A 16,121-nucleotide genomic window follows, 5' to 3' on the forward strand; every position below is an offset into this window, starting at 1 on the left:
GCTTAGTTGGGCGTCCCTACAGACACTGTTGGCCGTGTCTACGGGTGGGAAGCCGGATGTGAGTATGTGTCCTGGTCGCTGCACTAGCGCCTCTTCTGGTCAGTCAGGGCACCTGTTCGGGAGTGGGGGGAAACTGGGGGGGAATAGTGTGATCCTCCCACGTGCTACGTCCCCCCGGTGAAACTCCTCACTGTCAGGTGAAAAGAAGCGGCTGGCGAGTCCACATGTATCGGAGGAGGCATGTGGTATTCTGCAGCCCTCCCCGAAGGGGTGGAGCAGCAACCAGGACGGCTCGGAATAGTGGGGTAATTGGCTGGATACAATTGGTGAGAAAAAGGGGGACAGTTAAAAAAACAAAAGATCAATAAAAGGACAACACAAGTTACACATCTATGTCATCGCTCATCAAGTCAAATTATCCATAAGTAAAGGCTGTATGCAGCAGGCCAGAAACACACAGGTTGATTTCTTGCTCACTCCCCACAGGCTCCTCTGTCAACACTCACGGGGAGGGGGAGATTAAAAGGGGAGGTTATTTGGATACAGGTAAACCTTGTTGAGCAGCTGGGCCGCTTATTTCCCTGGTTCTCCACACCAGCCAGCCAACGCTCAGTCCCCTGCCCCGCTTGCCAAACAAGGATTATGAGAGGCTGTTTGTGGGAAACAAGGCTTCTGATTGGTGGGATGAAGGTTAGTGGCGGGTTAGGATACAGTATGGCAAAGGTCTTAAACCATGTGCCAATGGGGGCCATGCTTACTGTATGCAGGCTTTCACTCCGACCAAACGTCAAAGCAGCTGATGTCATTAATGAGTTTAACATCGTTGTTCAAGGTGTGCTTAAATTCAACCCCATTACAGACCACTGCTCTACACGTATCCACACTTTCTTTGATTGTCTCTATTTTATTAATTTTATACTAATGAATTTAATGGTTGGTGTCTTTAACAGCTGTGTGGGTATTGGGTTAATGATCAGTATTAATGGGTGTAAGCAGTAAAACTAATGAAATGGTGGGGGATGGGCGAGATGTAGCGTAAGCTCATCCATACTCTTTATAGGCCTTTTGGGAATGACTATTAGCTAAATTCTTTATGGTGGTGAGTAGCTTTACCCATACAAGTAAATAAAAAGTATAGAGTTGAGTATGATTAAAATAATTCGACATGAAATAGAATTAAAATGTGGACAAACTCTGGTGGTGCCTCTGGATAGTGGATTGAATGGGAGCTGAGCACAGCACTGTCGGGATTAAGGGTTAAATCTCTCCGGGCCCGACCATGATAAGAATGTAGGTTTTCATGGTACCGTATTGATAAATTGTTAATTTGCACATGTAATAAGCTTTATTGGTAGCTTGTCACTTTACTTGCATTGCGCAGACTTTTCAGTTTGAAAACGCACAGACTGACCCAGAGCCATTGCAAGCATGATGAACATCTTTTAACATATGGCTCTGGGTATAAAGTGGAATCGGGGATAAGGCTACAGGCTTTAACATATGGCACTTAGTGGAAGTGACAAGGCCACCGGCAAACCATTTAGTTAGCAGGGGGTGGGGGTGGGTGGACAAACTTGCAGAGCCTGTGGCTCTAAGAGTGGATTGACAAACAGTGGGGGGATACGAGATGATTAAAATGCTGATTTACCATGACTATATGATAATGGCTCTCGAGATAAGTCCATCGGGATTTAAAGGAGCATGCATTGGGATGGCATACCACTGGAATCCAACTCTAAATGTTAAGTTTAAGGCTGTAATTCTCAAGGTGTTGTGAAAAACTGGTATTAGGGCCACAGAATTTGTTCAGCTATCTGCTCCTCTTGCTCTTGGCATGGTAGGCTAAGCTACGAGGAGAATCAGAGCCGAAGTAACTCCTGACAGTGTGGGTACCCATGGGTTTTTCCCATCCAAACTATTGCATAGGTAGCTAAATTCATTAACTACAGACTTCTTTCTGTCTGCAGATCTCAAGCTTTGTTGTTGTCAATTTTGAGATGAAGCCAAACTCCTATCTCGAGGAGCTGTCAGGGGAGGTCTACAGGATACAGGGGTAAGGCCAAGCACATGAGTTTAGAAATAACTGGGGCCACATTCACATTTTATCCTAGGAATTCGACTGTTGATCTAGAATAACTGGTCCGATCACATCACTGGACTTAGATATTTTAGGATTGTAGAGTGCTATGAATAGAGCAGATGTCAACACTTACCACATGCTGGTAAAATTTAACGGTAACTGGTAGGTCTGCAAGTTCTACCAACCCCCCTTTTTTAATGTATTCAAGCTGTGTTTAATTAGTCTGCTTTACTACCAAAAATCTGTATGGTTGCGAAGAAGCTATTTAGCTGGTGATGTTCTGAATCTACTGACCGCTGTGGCTGCTGAAAGTTTACTTCATTCCACACTGATGAATGAAGATCTTGTATTGGTTTGAGTGGTCCCTGGTCATGCATGGCTCACATGGCTGAGTAGATTTCTGTTTTTTTTTTTGGTTTTTTTTTTTGGCATTAGTAAAGTCACTGAAGTTTAAATATGTGGGATTGGGGGTTGATTCGAGATCAGGTGGCAGCCTGGGCTTGTCATGTGGGTGGGTAGAGGAAGAGCTGGTATTGGTGTGATATCACATTCCTGTGTGACTGGTCTCCGCGGCCTCAGGCCCAGAAGGTCTCGGCAGCACACACTGGCTTTTCTGTGTGATGCTGCTGATGGAGCAATGAAAACCAACAGACTAATATTTCTGGAAAATGGCATGTACTCTGTGATCAAACATAGAGCTTATCAGGTATAAAACTTGTCTGAATCAACTATTTTGTTTGTATTGGCTCACCATCTCCACCAGCTTCCATCAAAATGTTGGCTATTACAGTATTAATTTCTGTATATCAGTATTTCATTTAGCACAAGTGATTGACAATCAACAGAGTGTGCTGGCAGTGCTGTCGGCTGTATGTGACAATTTTTATTCCAATTATGGGGGAAACTTGTGGGTTTCCTCACTGTTTGTGGGTAGGCTCCAGCCTACCTAGGAAAAAATGCTAAAATACTAAACTTGGCACAAAAAGTAAGGAAATGTGTGTTTGGAAGATTATTTCCTTGTTGTAACAATGCTTCTTGGCAATAAATCTTATATCAGGCAGCTGATTGTCAGCACCTGGGGTACCAGAAGCTCAAAACAAGAGTCAATAGCAACAGCAAAATAAGCTGTTTGGCATTGGCAGAGAAGATTTGGCAAATTTTTCATGGGCACAACCCACATACTCAGCTCTGCTCCTCATCCCACAAATGCATGTTCCTTACAAATGCAGCACCATTTAAAAGGGAAATAAACAGGCTTTCCAACGGTATAAGATTTATTGCCAAGAAGCATTGTTACAACAAAGAAATAATCTACCAAACACAAATTTCATTACTTTTTGTGCTTAGTATATATACTAAAATAACAACAACAACAACAACAACAATAATAATAACAATAATAATAACTTTATTTAAATAGCACTTTTCTAAAACAATGTTACAAAGTGCTTTACAAAGAAAAATGCTGTACTAAATACCATACTATACTAAAATAAATACTACACTATATTAAAAATACTATATATTGCATCTCTTTGATGTGGAATCATGATCAACCTACTATTGCCGGCTTTGTGTTTGGGTGTGCGCACATACGTGCATGGGTGTATGTACATGCCCGCCTGTATTTGTTTGAAGTCTCCCATGCCACAGACTTCCTTTGATATTTCCATCAAATATTCATTAATGTCCAAAGCTCTTAAGTCCTCCTTTAGTTATAATTCAGTACAAAAATGCACTTGCCTGAACCTCCGAGCAAGCAAAGCAAACATATATTGAGCAAACTTCCCAACCTAGAGAGCACTGTGCCTTGGTGAGTGCAGCCTAAATTCAAAATTGATTGAATAGAGATTATCAACAGTCTTTACTCACCACCCCAAAATGATAAAATAAAAGCATGTTTGATAAATTAGTTTACACATATTTAGCAGGTTTCAAGTCTAGGGTTGCAACTGATCGCTCTGTGACTTTCCTGCCCTCATTATGAAGCCACTTCAGTGTTCATGTTCACGATCAATTTTAGAGGACAAATTGTAACCCAAAGCCAAGGTCGTTGGCATTTTTGACTGTTATGGCCAACTGCATCAAAGCCAGATCTCCTATTGCCACCAAAATATCTCTAGTTCTCAGAGTGCTTGGTTTCTTGGTCTGACCAATGTCCTGCTTTGTTCAATTTGGCACTGGCCCTTGGAAGAGCTGGTAGTTCCATATTTCAAGTCTTGATCCTTTTAGTACTTTTTAATGTAAATATCTAAGTTTCAATCTTTTTAATGTTAATATTTGCACATTAAAAAGTCTACCTTTCTAGACCTAGCAAAAAACCATGCATAGCAGACAGGCAGCCATCGGCGAGTGGAGGCACAAGTGAAAAAACACATCAACGCTGGATTCAAGCTCCCAAGACTTTGGTTCAGTGTTTAGAGCAGTGGTCATGTCATTGAGGTCCATGACTCTGCAAACTTGCACTCAAAACCAAACTCTACACCAGCTGCATTCACTCATAAGCCCCCTCTCACCAGTTGAAATTGTGCCATTTGGCAAAATCAGCTCAGAGAGTTCTCGAATGGTATGACTATCTGCAAACTGTTGGCATTCAATGGCAAATGAGTGAAATGTTGCAAGTAAGTATGCTAATGAGCACTTAACAGTTCTGTCCTTTGGATAGAATTTGCTTGTAAAAGCTAACACTTGGGGGCGGCACGGTGGTGCAATGGTTAGCATGGTCGCCTCACAGCAAGAAGGTCCTGGGTTTGAGGCCCAGGGTAGTCCAACCTTGGGGGTCGTCCCGGGTCATCCTCTGTGTGGAGTTTGCATGTTCTGCCCGTGTCTGCATGGGTTTCCTCCCACAGTCCAAAGACATGTAGGTCAGGTGAACCAGCCATACTAAATGGATAGGCTCCCGAGAGCAGGATAAGCAGTTTGGATGTCCACCTTTACATTACCAATGACTCTGTGTGGATTAATACAAACACAATTTATTTGATTCATTTTAAATGCAGGCTTCAATGCTGCCAGTGTAGTAATACAGGTAATGCAAGTTGAATATTTTTTCAATACAATGTTAGTGAGAGGTTAAAGGCGAGAAAGAGCAAAAGGGAAAGAGAGAGGAGGAGGAGGGAAGCAGGCAGAGAAAAGAACAGACAGAATGATAACTCTGCCCTACTCTGGCGAATGAATTGTAGCCTGAATCAAAAACTGAATTAATGCTGACATGAAGTTTAATTTGCTATTCATATGGCAATTAATTCTGCTACCAAAGTAGCTTAGCAGCCCCTCTGTCCTGAAGCTTCCTGAATCCCACTGCTGAGCCACACTGCCAATTATTCCTGTGGTAATGGCCATGACCCAAATGCAGAAGACGAATCTGACTCACTGCATGAATTATCTTTTCAATCTGTTGTTCAACTCACATTTAAAACTCTTGACATTTTTTTTTAAAGAGCACCAGTTTTGCAGACTTTTTAAGGGCCCTGTTAACAAAAATAACTTCTTATCAGTTTTAAAGTTTTAGTCGGCATGAGCTGTCATTGTTATTCACATGCTCATCTGATGACGCTAGTCTTTCCTACAACATAGGATATTGAAATTCTTATCTGTGATGAATCACCTTGGGCCATCCTTAATTTCCCAAGATAAGACAGTTATTTGACTTGCACACACGTACATGCAAGTCATCAGTCAGTTATCCATATGAGATGATTTACTGGTTGGACTTTTATTAACCTGTGTGGATGTGTCACACTCCACAAACAATGCAAATTAAATTTCCAACATCGGGTTGGTCTGTCAAAAATAGTGTTGAGACTTATAGTCTGCCGACACACACACACACACACACACACACACACACCTAGGGACAATTTATTATGGCTGATTCACCTGACCTACAAGTCTTTGGACTGTGGGAGGAAACCGGAGCACCCGGAGGAAACCCACACAGACACGGGGAGAACATGCAAACTCCACACAGAGGACGACCCGGGACAACCCCAAAGGTTGGACTACCCCAGGGCTCGAACCCAGGACTTTCTTGCTGTGAAGTGACCGCGCTAACCACTGCGCTACCGTGCCGCCCATGTCGGGTGTATATTATTAATTAATCCAGGACGTTAAGAGCCAACTCCTAATACAGTACGTCGGTCCAGGCAGATCTTCTGCTAGGATACCTGGAGAAAATTACCAACACGGACATCCAGCTAAAATCTGTGGTGATAATGATTTCTCTGATCTCCTCTTGGTAATACAAATGTCTTCTGGAGGGGGCCCAACCCAAGCAATGGCACTTAGGCAGTGAAGAAGAACCACAAAACACAGAAACAGATTTAAGAATGATAATGCCAAAGTTGTTCAATAATTTATTTGTGTAAGTCTTACAAAAACATATATACACAATTTAAAATGACTTCTTATAGTAACATCTTCACCAATAAACCAACCAATCCCTAAAAACACTGAACTTGAAAAAAAAAAGTGAAAAAAAAAGGAAAAAAATCTTTCATGGTTAGAGATAGCAGCCTCCTGGGTTGTTTTTCTCCTATCTGGGAACATCATGTTTTGCAATTATATCAAAATGCCACACCTTCGCTCAAGTCCCAAAGCCACACCAAAACTGAACACTGTGCATTTCAAACCCATGAAGAAAATTTTACAATATTCCTCTTTTGATCAACAAAAGTGTTGTCTTAATAATCCCAAGCAGGTATTTGGGTGAACATCCATGCAATTAAGTGTAACATCTAAACTTGGTGAAAGAAACTGCTATATGCCATTGGAACAGGAACAATGTTCAAGCTAGACCAATTTGTGCTGGCGCCATGGTCCATTACATCAAAGCAGATGTTCACAAGGTACTCGGTAGTACAAAATATCCTTCAACATAAGAGTGAGTGCAGTATTGACAGTGACCAACAGTCTATTGCACAGATCTGTGTTTCTCTTTCTCTCTGAGCTGCTCCATATCACCACCAAGCTCCTTCAAAGACTGGGGGGGTTGATGAGAAGAAGGGTGCCGAATACCTAAAATTGCCCGTGTATGAGGGTGCGGGCAGCATGGTAGCATACCAATGTAGCATGGCTCCAATTTGGAGCACCATAACCAAAGGGTTAAACATCGCAGTAGTTAGAGATAGTTGGGAATATCCCAACTTGCAGTCTTTGAAACAAACCCTTTTTCCTCATCAGCTTCCATCCACTAAAGTTTCAAGAATGTCAAGCAAGGACCCACATAAGTCCGTTGGACAAGTTTTAATTCAACAGAGGCAGACACCTGCTAAACTCTGGATATCTCCTTTTCATCTCTTCTTCTTGCTGTGTCGAAGCATCTTCTTCCTCTTCAGGATCATCTCGTAGAGTCTCTCCAGGCCAGGCTGGAGCCCCTGACCGTCCAGAGCAGAACATCCCTGAGTGTGGTGCAGTGTGGATGAGCTCAGCTCATGAAGGGCTAGGGACTTCTCCACCTGAAACACATTAAAGAGTAGACTGAGTTATAACGTTGGCACTTTTACCAATTTGACCCTATTCAAATGTTCTAATTTGGCTTATAAAGTCTCCCTCTTATTGACTACCTTTTGATTTACTGGCTTATTATTCTAATTTGTTTAAACGAAAGCTATCGGATACACCTCAGGACAGACAACAGCCATCTTAGGAGGAATAAAATGGACCCGAAAGTACATTTAAAAAAAATATGTAATTATGATCATCTGATACTGATGGTGATGAATCTGCTGACAGAATCATCACCATCGTTTATGTAGAGAGGAACTTTTGTGGCAAAGCTTATGAGCTGGTGTTTGTAGCCGTGCTTACTGTGCAGGGTAAATATGGCTGATAAGTAAGAGCATTCAGCATCTATAGACTAGTTTTATGCAATAAGGGACCCTTTAACTCCTTAATATGAATTACTGGAATGTTGTCAATCTAGGATTTTAAACATATTCTGCTGGTGCACATGCAGTAGGTTTAACTGCTGTCCACTAAATAATTGAGTGTACAGACCTCTAGGACTGACAAGGCTCCATCCAAGTCCTGTTTATTGGCCAGAACCAGCACAGGAACCCCTTGATTCTCTGCCGACCGGGAGATACGATGGAGCTCCACCTTTGCTTCCTCCATGCGCTCCGCCTCCGCTGCGTCCACAACAAAGACCAGCCCATCTGTCCGTCGGGTGTACGACTTCCAGAGGGGCCTGAGTTTTTCCTGACCACCGACGTCCCACACCTGGAAACTCGTCATGTTGGCTTTGGAGTTGCCCATGGACACTTTGATGCGCTCCATGTTGAAGCCCTTGGTTGGGATTGTCTCAACAAACTCCTGCAGTTTGAGTCTGTAGAGGAGGGCGGTTTTCCCCGCAGAGTCTAAACCGATCACCACCACGTGAAGGGACTGGAAGTTCGGGAGGAAGGGGCTGTTGGGGGCCATTTCTGTTAACTGGTTTCCCATGTTTGGTTAGTGACGTACTTGTGCTTGTCAAGCCGTTATGTGGGTCTTTGAAAGAGAATTCCTTTGGCTTTCTAAGTTAGCACTCGGGGTTCCCTGTTAGTTGACTCCCCCCCACGTTTTTTGATGTCCTTGGCAGTGAAAAGTACTGGAGACGGTGGGGAAAGATGAGGGAGAGGAAGGCTCTAAAGTGGGAGGATGTTCTCACCTCGGCCCCCCACTTCAAAGGCGGAGGTAGCAGGCGAGTCAGTAGACACACAGGCGCTGCAAGTCACCAGGGACCTGAGGGAGCAGGGAGCAGAGAAACACATGAGTGTGCCGGTTTAACGAGGCCACCAAGGCTGTGGGGAATTAGCCGAGATTGGGCTGCGCAGCAGACATAAACATCAATGTTAAATCTCCACTATCTCACTTTAAAGTGAAGAGTACAGGTCGAATTGCTGTGTACTTAAAATATTTTGTACCTTTTAACGTAAAATTAATCGAAAAAGGAAAACTAATACATGAATAGCCACGAATTTAAAGCGGGAGTTGCGTATGGAGCGAACACTACAAAAAGTGTCAAAAATGAGTGGGTACTTTTTTGCGTGCGCTAGTTTAGCGAGCACTTTATCCGTTCCGTCGGCAGCGCAGGTATGACCGACAGGATGGCTTTTTTGTTTTTTCTAGATGTGTCCACGTACAGAACTGGAAAAACAAGACTGAACGGCAGCGAACTGAGGCCGAAAGTCGCGCAACGCTTGTTTACTGCCTTTTGTGTTTTGTTTTGTTTTGGCCCGTCAAATACAATACGACTCAACAAAACACGGACGTGTTAAATGTGAAGTTTCAGCGCATGGGTACATTTTCAGTCTTGCTTGAGAAAGTCTGCCAGAGTGGGACCGAGAAACCTCTCGCAGGTAACAAAATCAAATCAAATCGCGTCGTGTCCCATTACGACCGAATTCAACTGTCAAAAGCAACGTTATTTTCTCCAAAACTATTTTCTAAAAACAAAATGCCTCTCACCTGTCGGCGAACGCGAACCACAAGCAACAGTCGACATTATTTCAGTTTGTGTGCAGGTTATTAAGCAAGAGATCCGAGCTGCGGAAAGCAAATCCCGACGGGGGAGGAGAGGAAGACCTGCGATACGCACCAAGCCGCTCTCACAGGCTCAATGTGTGCGTGTGGCGGAGAGGGAGGGCCCAAAGAGCACACAGCCAACCCCCACAGGTGACGTAACGAGAGAGCGAGCGAGAGGGCGAGCGAGAGAGCGAGCGGGGGGGGGGGGATAGCCGAAGGAAAGCGGTGCTATATTTATACACGCACGCTTTCGTAATACAGTGAATTTGTCCCAAAGAGCGGCAACTTCACCCGATTACAAGTGAAACTTCTGATTTGAGACAAACGGGACGGCGTTCGCTGTAAGTCACGTTTCATTGAAATGAAACGTTGCACAAGTAGAACGTTACATTTTTTTACGCTATCAAAGCTGCTAATTTATTATATGTTTATCATGCGTTTGGATGGCGTGCAAAGACAAGACAAAACAGACACCTGACGAAGGCCGCTTCAGCTCAGGAAAGATTAATGCTCATTTTACACAACGACCTGCAAACAAACTGAAGCCGTTTCCCCAACAAATCAAATGGCATTGGTCAAACACCACCGAGGTCTGGTCCAGCCACACGATGCCATGTGTTTGTTCCAAAGCCTGGGCAGCAGCAGCAGCAGTAGTAGTAGTAGTAGTAGCAGCAGTAGCAGTAGTAGTAGTAGTAGTAGTAGTAGTAGTAGTAGTAATAGTCGCAGCAGCAGTAGTAGTAGTAGTAATAGTAGCAGCAGTAGTAGTAGTAATAGTAGCAGTAGTAGTAGTAGTAGTAATAGTAGCAGCAGTAGTAGTAGTAGTAGTAGCAGCAGTAGTAGTAGTAGTAGTAGTAGTAATAGTAGCAGCAGCAGTAGTAGTAGTAGTAGTAGCAGCAGCAGTAGTAGTAGTAGTAGCAGCAGCAGCAGTAGTAGTAGTAGTAAAGTAGTAGTAGCAGCAGCAGCAGTAGTAGTAGTAGTAGTAGTAGTAAAGTAGTTGTAGCAGCAGCAGCAGTAGTAGTAGTAGTAAAGTAGTAGCAGTAGTAGCAGCAGCAGTAGTAGTAGTAGTAGTAGTAAAGTAGTAGTAGCAGTAGTAGCAGTAGTAGCAGCAGCAGTAGTAGTAGTAAAGTAGTAGTAGTAGTAGTAGTAAAGTAGTAGTAGCAGCAGCAGCAGTAGTAGTAGTAGTAGTAGTAAAGTAGTAGTAGTAGCAGCAGCAGCAGCAGTAGTAGTAGTAGTAGTAAAGTAGTAGTAGCAGCAGCAGCAGCAGTAGTAGTAGTAGTAGTAGTAGTAGTAGTAAAGTAGTAGTAGTAGTAGCAGCAGCAGCAGCAGTAGTAGTAGTAGTAGTAAAGTAGTAGTAGTAGTAGCAGTAGTAGTAGTAAAGTAGTAGTAGTAGCAGCAGCAGTAGTAGTAGTAGCACCAGCAGTAGTAGTAGTAGTACCAGCAGCAGCAGTAGTAGTAGTAGTAGTAGTAGTAGTAAAGTAGTAGTAGTAGTAGCAGCAGCAGCAGTAGTAGTAGTAGCAGCAGCAGCAGTAGTAGTAGTAGTAGTAAAGTAGTAGTAGTAGCAGCAGCAGTAGTAGCAGCAGCAGTAGTAGTAGTAGTAGTAGTAGCAGTAGTAGTAGTAGTAGTAGTAGTAGTAAAGTAGTAAATGTAGGATTCCCAACACTACACAAGATAGAGAAACAAAACCCGAGTCCCTCAAGATTAGAATGGATGTAAAAAAAAAAAGTTCTTCAACCCCGTTACGAGTTCAAACCCGCAGACTAACACACACTTGTTTTGCCTACTCTAGAGCAATAGGTCATGGCAGGACAATCACTGACATTATGTCAGAGATTGTCCTGCGATGACCTGTGCAATCTCTGACATAATGTCAGAATAATGTCAGAGACTGCGGGCCATCTCTGACATAATGGGCCAGTTGTGTAGATTTGCATGGTAAAAGTCCTTGTAGTTCTTTCCTTGAACGCTGGCACTAGTGATAACAACTTGGATGCTTGTCCATGTACATGTGTAGGGTTGTGTGTTTGTATGTGTGTGTATGTGAATGTGTCTGTTATTGTGTGTGTGTGTGTGTGTGCATACACATCTGTGTGTGTGCGCACGCACGCGTGTGGAGGTGACAAGTGATGACCTATATACTGGAGCCAGCCTGACTGTCTTCGTCTCTGTCCTCTGTGTGTAAAAACGGATGCGGTGTCAACAATCTTTGTCCGCTATTGCCCTCGGGAATAGCGATTGGGATTTGCTCTGGATGATTAAATGAAATTGTTTATTGAGGAGTCTGAATAACACCACCTGGCCGCGATAAACCCAAGGCCAGCAGCTATATGAAGCCATAACAGCATGGCAGAGTTGAACTTGCAGAACTTACAGGAGGTATTGCCATTTCAGTCGAATCAATGACCAATCCAGACCGCTGACATACTGCACTACTCAGACATCTTATTCCACTTCCACTTATGGACTGTGGCCAAAACAGACACGTCGATACCATATGTAGAAAGCGAAATATTTGTTCCTCACATCATTGAGATGTCAACCCAACCTGAAAATACAGTATTAGAAAGCATTTGCTGTGACAGCAGCCCTTGTTTATTAATCAAGGTGGATTGGCACGTCTAATTGTCACATTGTGCACAGCTCTGTCCGAGCCGTCAGTGAAAACCAGATTAAAGACGGCTATCTGTCTTATGTTTTGAATAGGACGACACTGATACAAGGCGAGTTATAGAGCAGGCGGTGGCACGCATTTGTAAATTGCTCAGATTATATCAGTGTCATGGGAGCAAAGGGCAGATAGCACGGCGCCTGCTGTTTGCAGTGGTGTTATTTATTTGTGTGAGGTGTGTGTGTCTGTTCTGTGTGGGTGATTAATATGTGTGCACTGCTGTGTGTTTATGCATGACAGAGGAGCAGAAGAAAAGAATGAGAGAGAGAGAGAGAGAGAGAGAGAGAGAGAGAGAGAGAGAGAGAGAGAGAGAGAGAGAGAGAGAGAGAGAGAGAGAGAGAGAGAGAGAGAGAGAGAGAGAGGGAATGAGAGTGATCCCGTTATCCATGCCAGGGGATGAGACCAGTAAAAGAAATCGTGCACACGTGTGCACGCACACACGCAAACAAGAGTGCATAGATTGAAAATGTGCTGTGAATGTGCAGATAGAGAAGATGTGCTGTTGCATCATTAAGCCCAATAAATGTCCCTCTCTCTCATTCCTGCCCATGTAGTTTTCCAGTAACATTGACAACCCACAAGGGCAAGCAGGGCAGGTGCACAAATAATGGTACCATTTATATACCACATGTCAGTAAACATTTGAAACATATAACTGTTAGTCTCTTCGCTAATGTCCTGTTTGAACAAAACGTCTCATTATAGTCTCATCTACATATAGTGCCATAAACTTTTCTTTTCTTTTTTTTTTTGAGCTGGTGTTTATTGGCTCAGTTTGTTCAAACCTTATTTTGTACTGATGTGCATTAATTGCAATGGATAGTGCAGCCATTTAGGTATGGATATTGGTATGTAACCGAAATACTTCTCCAGAGCGGCTTACTGTTGGCAGCAGGTACGGGCTTGGCTTCCTGTTCAAGGAGACATAAACAGGACATTTGGCTTTGCATGAACCGAAAGACTGCTAATCTCGAGACCTTTTAGTTAGGAGGAAATCTGGCCACCTTGCAAGGAGAGACAAACTGAATGTTAAAAGTGGAGCACTGCTTTGAAAACAAACAAACAAACAAACAAACAAACAAACAAACAAACAAACAAACAAATCTGCTGAAGTTCATCGCACCATAGTAAGACACCAATTAACTGTAGCATGGACGAGGGGTTTTTATTTAGCTTCTCATCAAAGTTGCCTGCCACCATTCCTGATCTTTGCAAAACCGGTTTAAGCATTAGCTCATAGTGGAGGCCAATGATACTGCTTCTCCTCGCCTTCTTATACAGCACACTGCCGCCCTCTGCTGGCAGAAGGAGTAATGGCCGCGATAAACTCAAGGTGGTATTTTGCCTTCAAAGACCCCACATTTCTCCTTCAGCTGAACAGTATTAAAACACGTGAAGAACGACACGAGAGGGGCGAGACATGGCACTAGTTATGGCAGGGTTAGCAGTTTAACTCCCACTGGGCCACCCGGGCCCAAAAATATATATTCACTAACGGCACCACCACCAGGAGCTCTGAATGAAACTCTCCTCTCGGTGAAGTGACATGGCATTCAGAGGACACAGCCCATGTTCCTTTGTGAGTAAAACGGCATCACGTCTCGTAGTACCTTTGCCACCACATGTCAGACCCACTCAGATAACATCATCACATCATGGCGTTTACAGGGAAAAGCCCCAGCAAATGATTGCATATAGCTCCACATTTCAACCAGATGGATATAAACTCTGAAATATCAGATTTGTGTATCTGAGTGTGTCTGTTTGCTTAGACACACTCAGATAACGACCGAGTCTGAAGTATCTTCTGAAAAATGTGTTTAAGTCCTGTCATAGTTATTGGCCATTTTATTCAAGTTTAAAGCAGGTTTTATTTGCTTGAGGTTTACCCAGAAGTAATGTGCTGACTTATCTTAACCCCTCAAGTGTCCAGGGCAGGTTAATTGAGCCCATATGGCATTTCTCAGAAACCTGTCACTGAATAATGCTAAAACTGTGCACATTCCACCCTGGGGGATTCCCAGTAAAGCCACTGTTCAGTCTTATTCTAATGGTCACCGAATGGCTCCGCTGGAGCAGTTAGGGGGTTAATTGCCTTGCTCAAAGGCAATCCAGCAGTCATTACTGTGGGAGGGCTCTTCATTAAGTTACCCTGACCAAACTTCCCTGGGCAGTCTGTGGATTATAACCTGCTACCTACCAGTTTTATGCTAACTTTTGTATTACTGTAGTAACCTCCTTTCACTTGAAGGTTTTGGCATTTGTATTGTTGAGTAGTCATTCTGCAGGTGACCACAGATGACTTGGGAAAGACACTTTCCAGAGTCAACCCACACAAAGCTGTGGGTCCAGACAGAATCCCAGGCCGAGCCATCAGAGACTGTGCTGAGAAGCTGGCATATGTCCTTGCTGACATCTTCAACATCTCGCTGTCCCAGGCAGTCATCCCCACATGTTTCAAGTCTACTACCATCATACCAGTGCCAAAGCAGTCCTCTGTGTCCTGCCACAATGACTACCGCCCCATTGCACTGACTCACATCATCATGAAGTGCTTTGAGAGGCTGGTCATGAAGCACATCAAGTCCAGCCTCCCCTCCACTCTGGACCCTCTCCAGTTTGCATACCATGCTCACTGCTCCACAGAAGATGCCATAACCTCTGTGCTTCATCCAGCCCTGTCCCACTTGGAGAGAATGATCAGCTATGTGAGGATGTTGTTCATTGAATTCAGCTCAGCTTTTAACACAATCATACCACAACAACTGATCGAAAAGCTGAGCCAGCTGGGCCTCAACACCTCCCTCTGCAACTGGGTGCTGGACTTCCTCACGGGGAGGCCACAGTCAGTGCAAATTGACAAGATCACCTCCAGCACCATCACACTGAGCACCGGTGCTCCACATGGCTGTGTGCTCAGTCTGCTCTTGTTCACCCTGCTGACTCATGACTGCACAGCATCATCCACCTCCAACCTCATTATAAATTTTGCTGATGATACCACAGTGGTAGGTCTCATCAGCAACAACGATGAATCATCATACACAGGGGAGGTGGATCAACTGGTGATGAGGTGCAAAAACAACCTCTCCCTAAATATAGGAAAAACCAAGGAGGTCATTATTGACTTTAGAAAGACCAACGCCCACCATACCCCTCTGACTATCAATGGTATGGACGTGGAGAGAGTCAGCAGTGTTAAGTTCCTGGGAGTTCACATCACAGAGGACCTCTCCTGGTTCTCACATGCCACTGCACTCTCTAAGAAAGCTCAGCAGCGTCTTCACTTCCTCCGGTGTCTGAAGAAGGCGTCTCCCCTTACCCATCCTCATCACATCCTACAGAGGCACCATAGAGAGCATTCTGACCAACTGTATCACTGTCTGGCATGGGAATTGCAAGGCCTCCGACAGCAAATCCCTACAGCAGATGGTGAAGACGCCTGGAAAGATCATAGGAACTGCTCTCCCATCCATCCAGACCATCTTTAATGCACGGTGCACCCGGAAGGCTCTCAGCATCGTGAAGGACCCCACCCACCCTTCCCACATCCACTTCACCCTCCTACCCTCTGGCAGGAGGTACCAGAGCATCCGTGCCCCCTCCACCAGACTATACTATAATTTTATTCCTCAGGCTGTGAGGTTCCTCAACAACCTGAACACTTAGACCTTCCACAAAATGACTTTTTGACCATCTTACTCACTGTCCATGTCCGGTGTGTTTGTGATTGTTTAGGTCTGTGAAGTAATTTTGTTTTAAATGCACTTTTTAAAAAAATATTTATTGTGTGTTATTTGTTTTTATGTGACACTGAAGTCCTTGTGAAACATAATTTTGTTCCCTTGTATGTATGAAACATGCATATGAGGC

At 43.9% G+C, this 16,121-nt stretch overlaps 1 protein-coding gene across 1 annotated transcript; it reads right to left on the reverse strand.

Moving 5' to 3' along the window:
- Nucleotides 1-6,420: 6,420 nt before the first annotated feature.
- Nucleotides 6,421-9,670, reverse strand: LOC130119051 (ADP-ribosylation factor-like protein 4D). The gene is made up of 3 exons (XM_056287436.1): nucleotides 9,527-9,670; nucleotides 8,078-8,800; nucleotides 6,421-7,536 (listed from the first exon to the last, which is right to left on the reverse strand). Exons 2-3 carry the CDS (start codon nucleotides 8,519-8,521, stop codon nucleotides 7,372-7,374), a joined length of 609 nt encoding a protein of 202 aa, XP_056143411.1. The 5' UTR covers nucleotides 8,522-8,800; nucleotides 9,527-9,670; the 3' UTR covers nucleotides 6,421-7,371.
- Nucleotides 9,671-16,121: the final 6,451 nt, after the last annotated feature.

This window comes from Lampris incognitus, chromosome 10 (assembly GCF_029633865.1).
Source record: "Lampris incognitus isolate fLamInc1 chromosome 10, fLamInc1.hap2, whole genome shotgun sequence".
Classification (NCBI taxonomy): Eukaryota; Metazoa; Chordata; class Actinopteri; order Lampriformes; family Lampridae; genus Lampris; species Lampris incognitus.

Bases quoted from the DNA above. Each gene is read 5' to 3' on its own strand.
- LOC130119051 (XM_056287436.1), bottom strand. From the start codon at position 8,521: ATGGGAAACCAGTTAACAGAAATGGCCCCCAACAGCCCCTTCCTCCCG. The intron at 7,537-8,077 runs GTCTGTACACTC...AATGTGTTTCAG, and splicing joins GAGCCTTGTCAGTCCTAGAG to GTGGAGAAGTCCCTAGCCCT.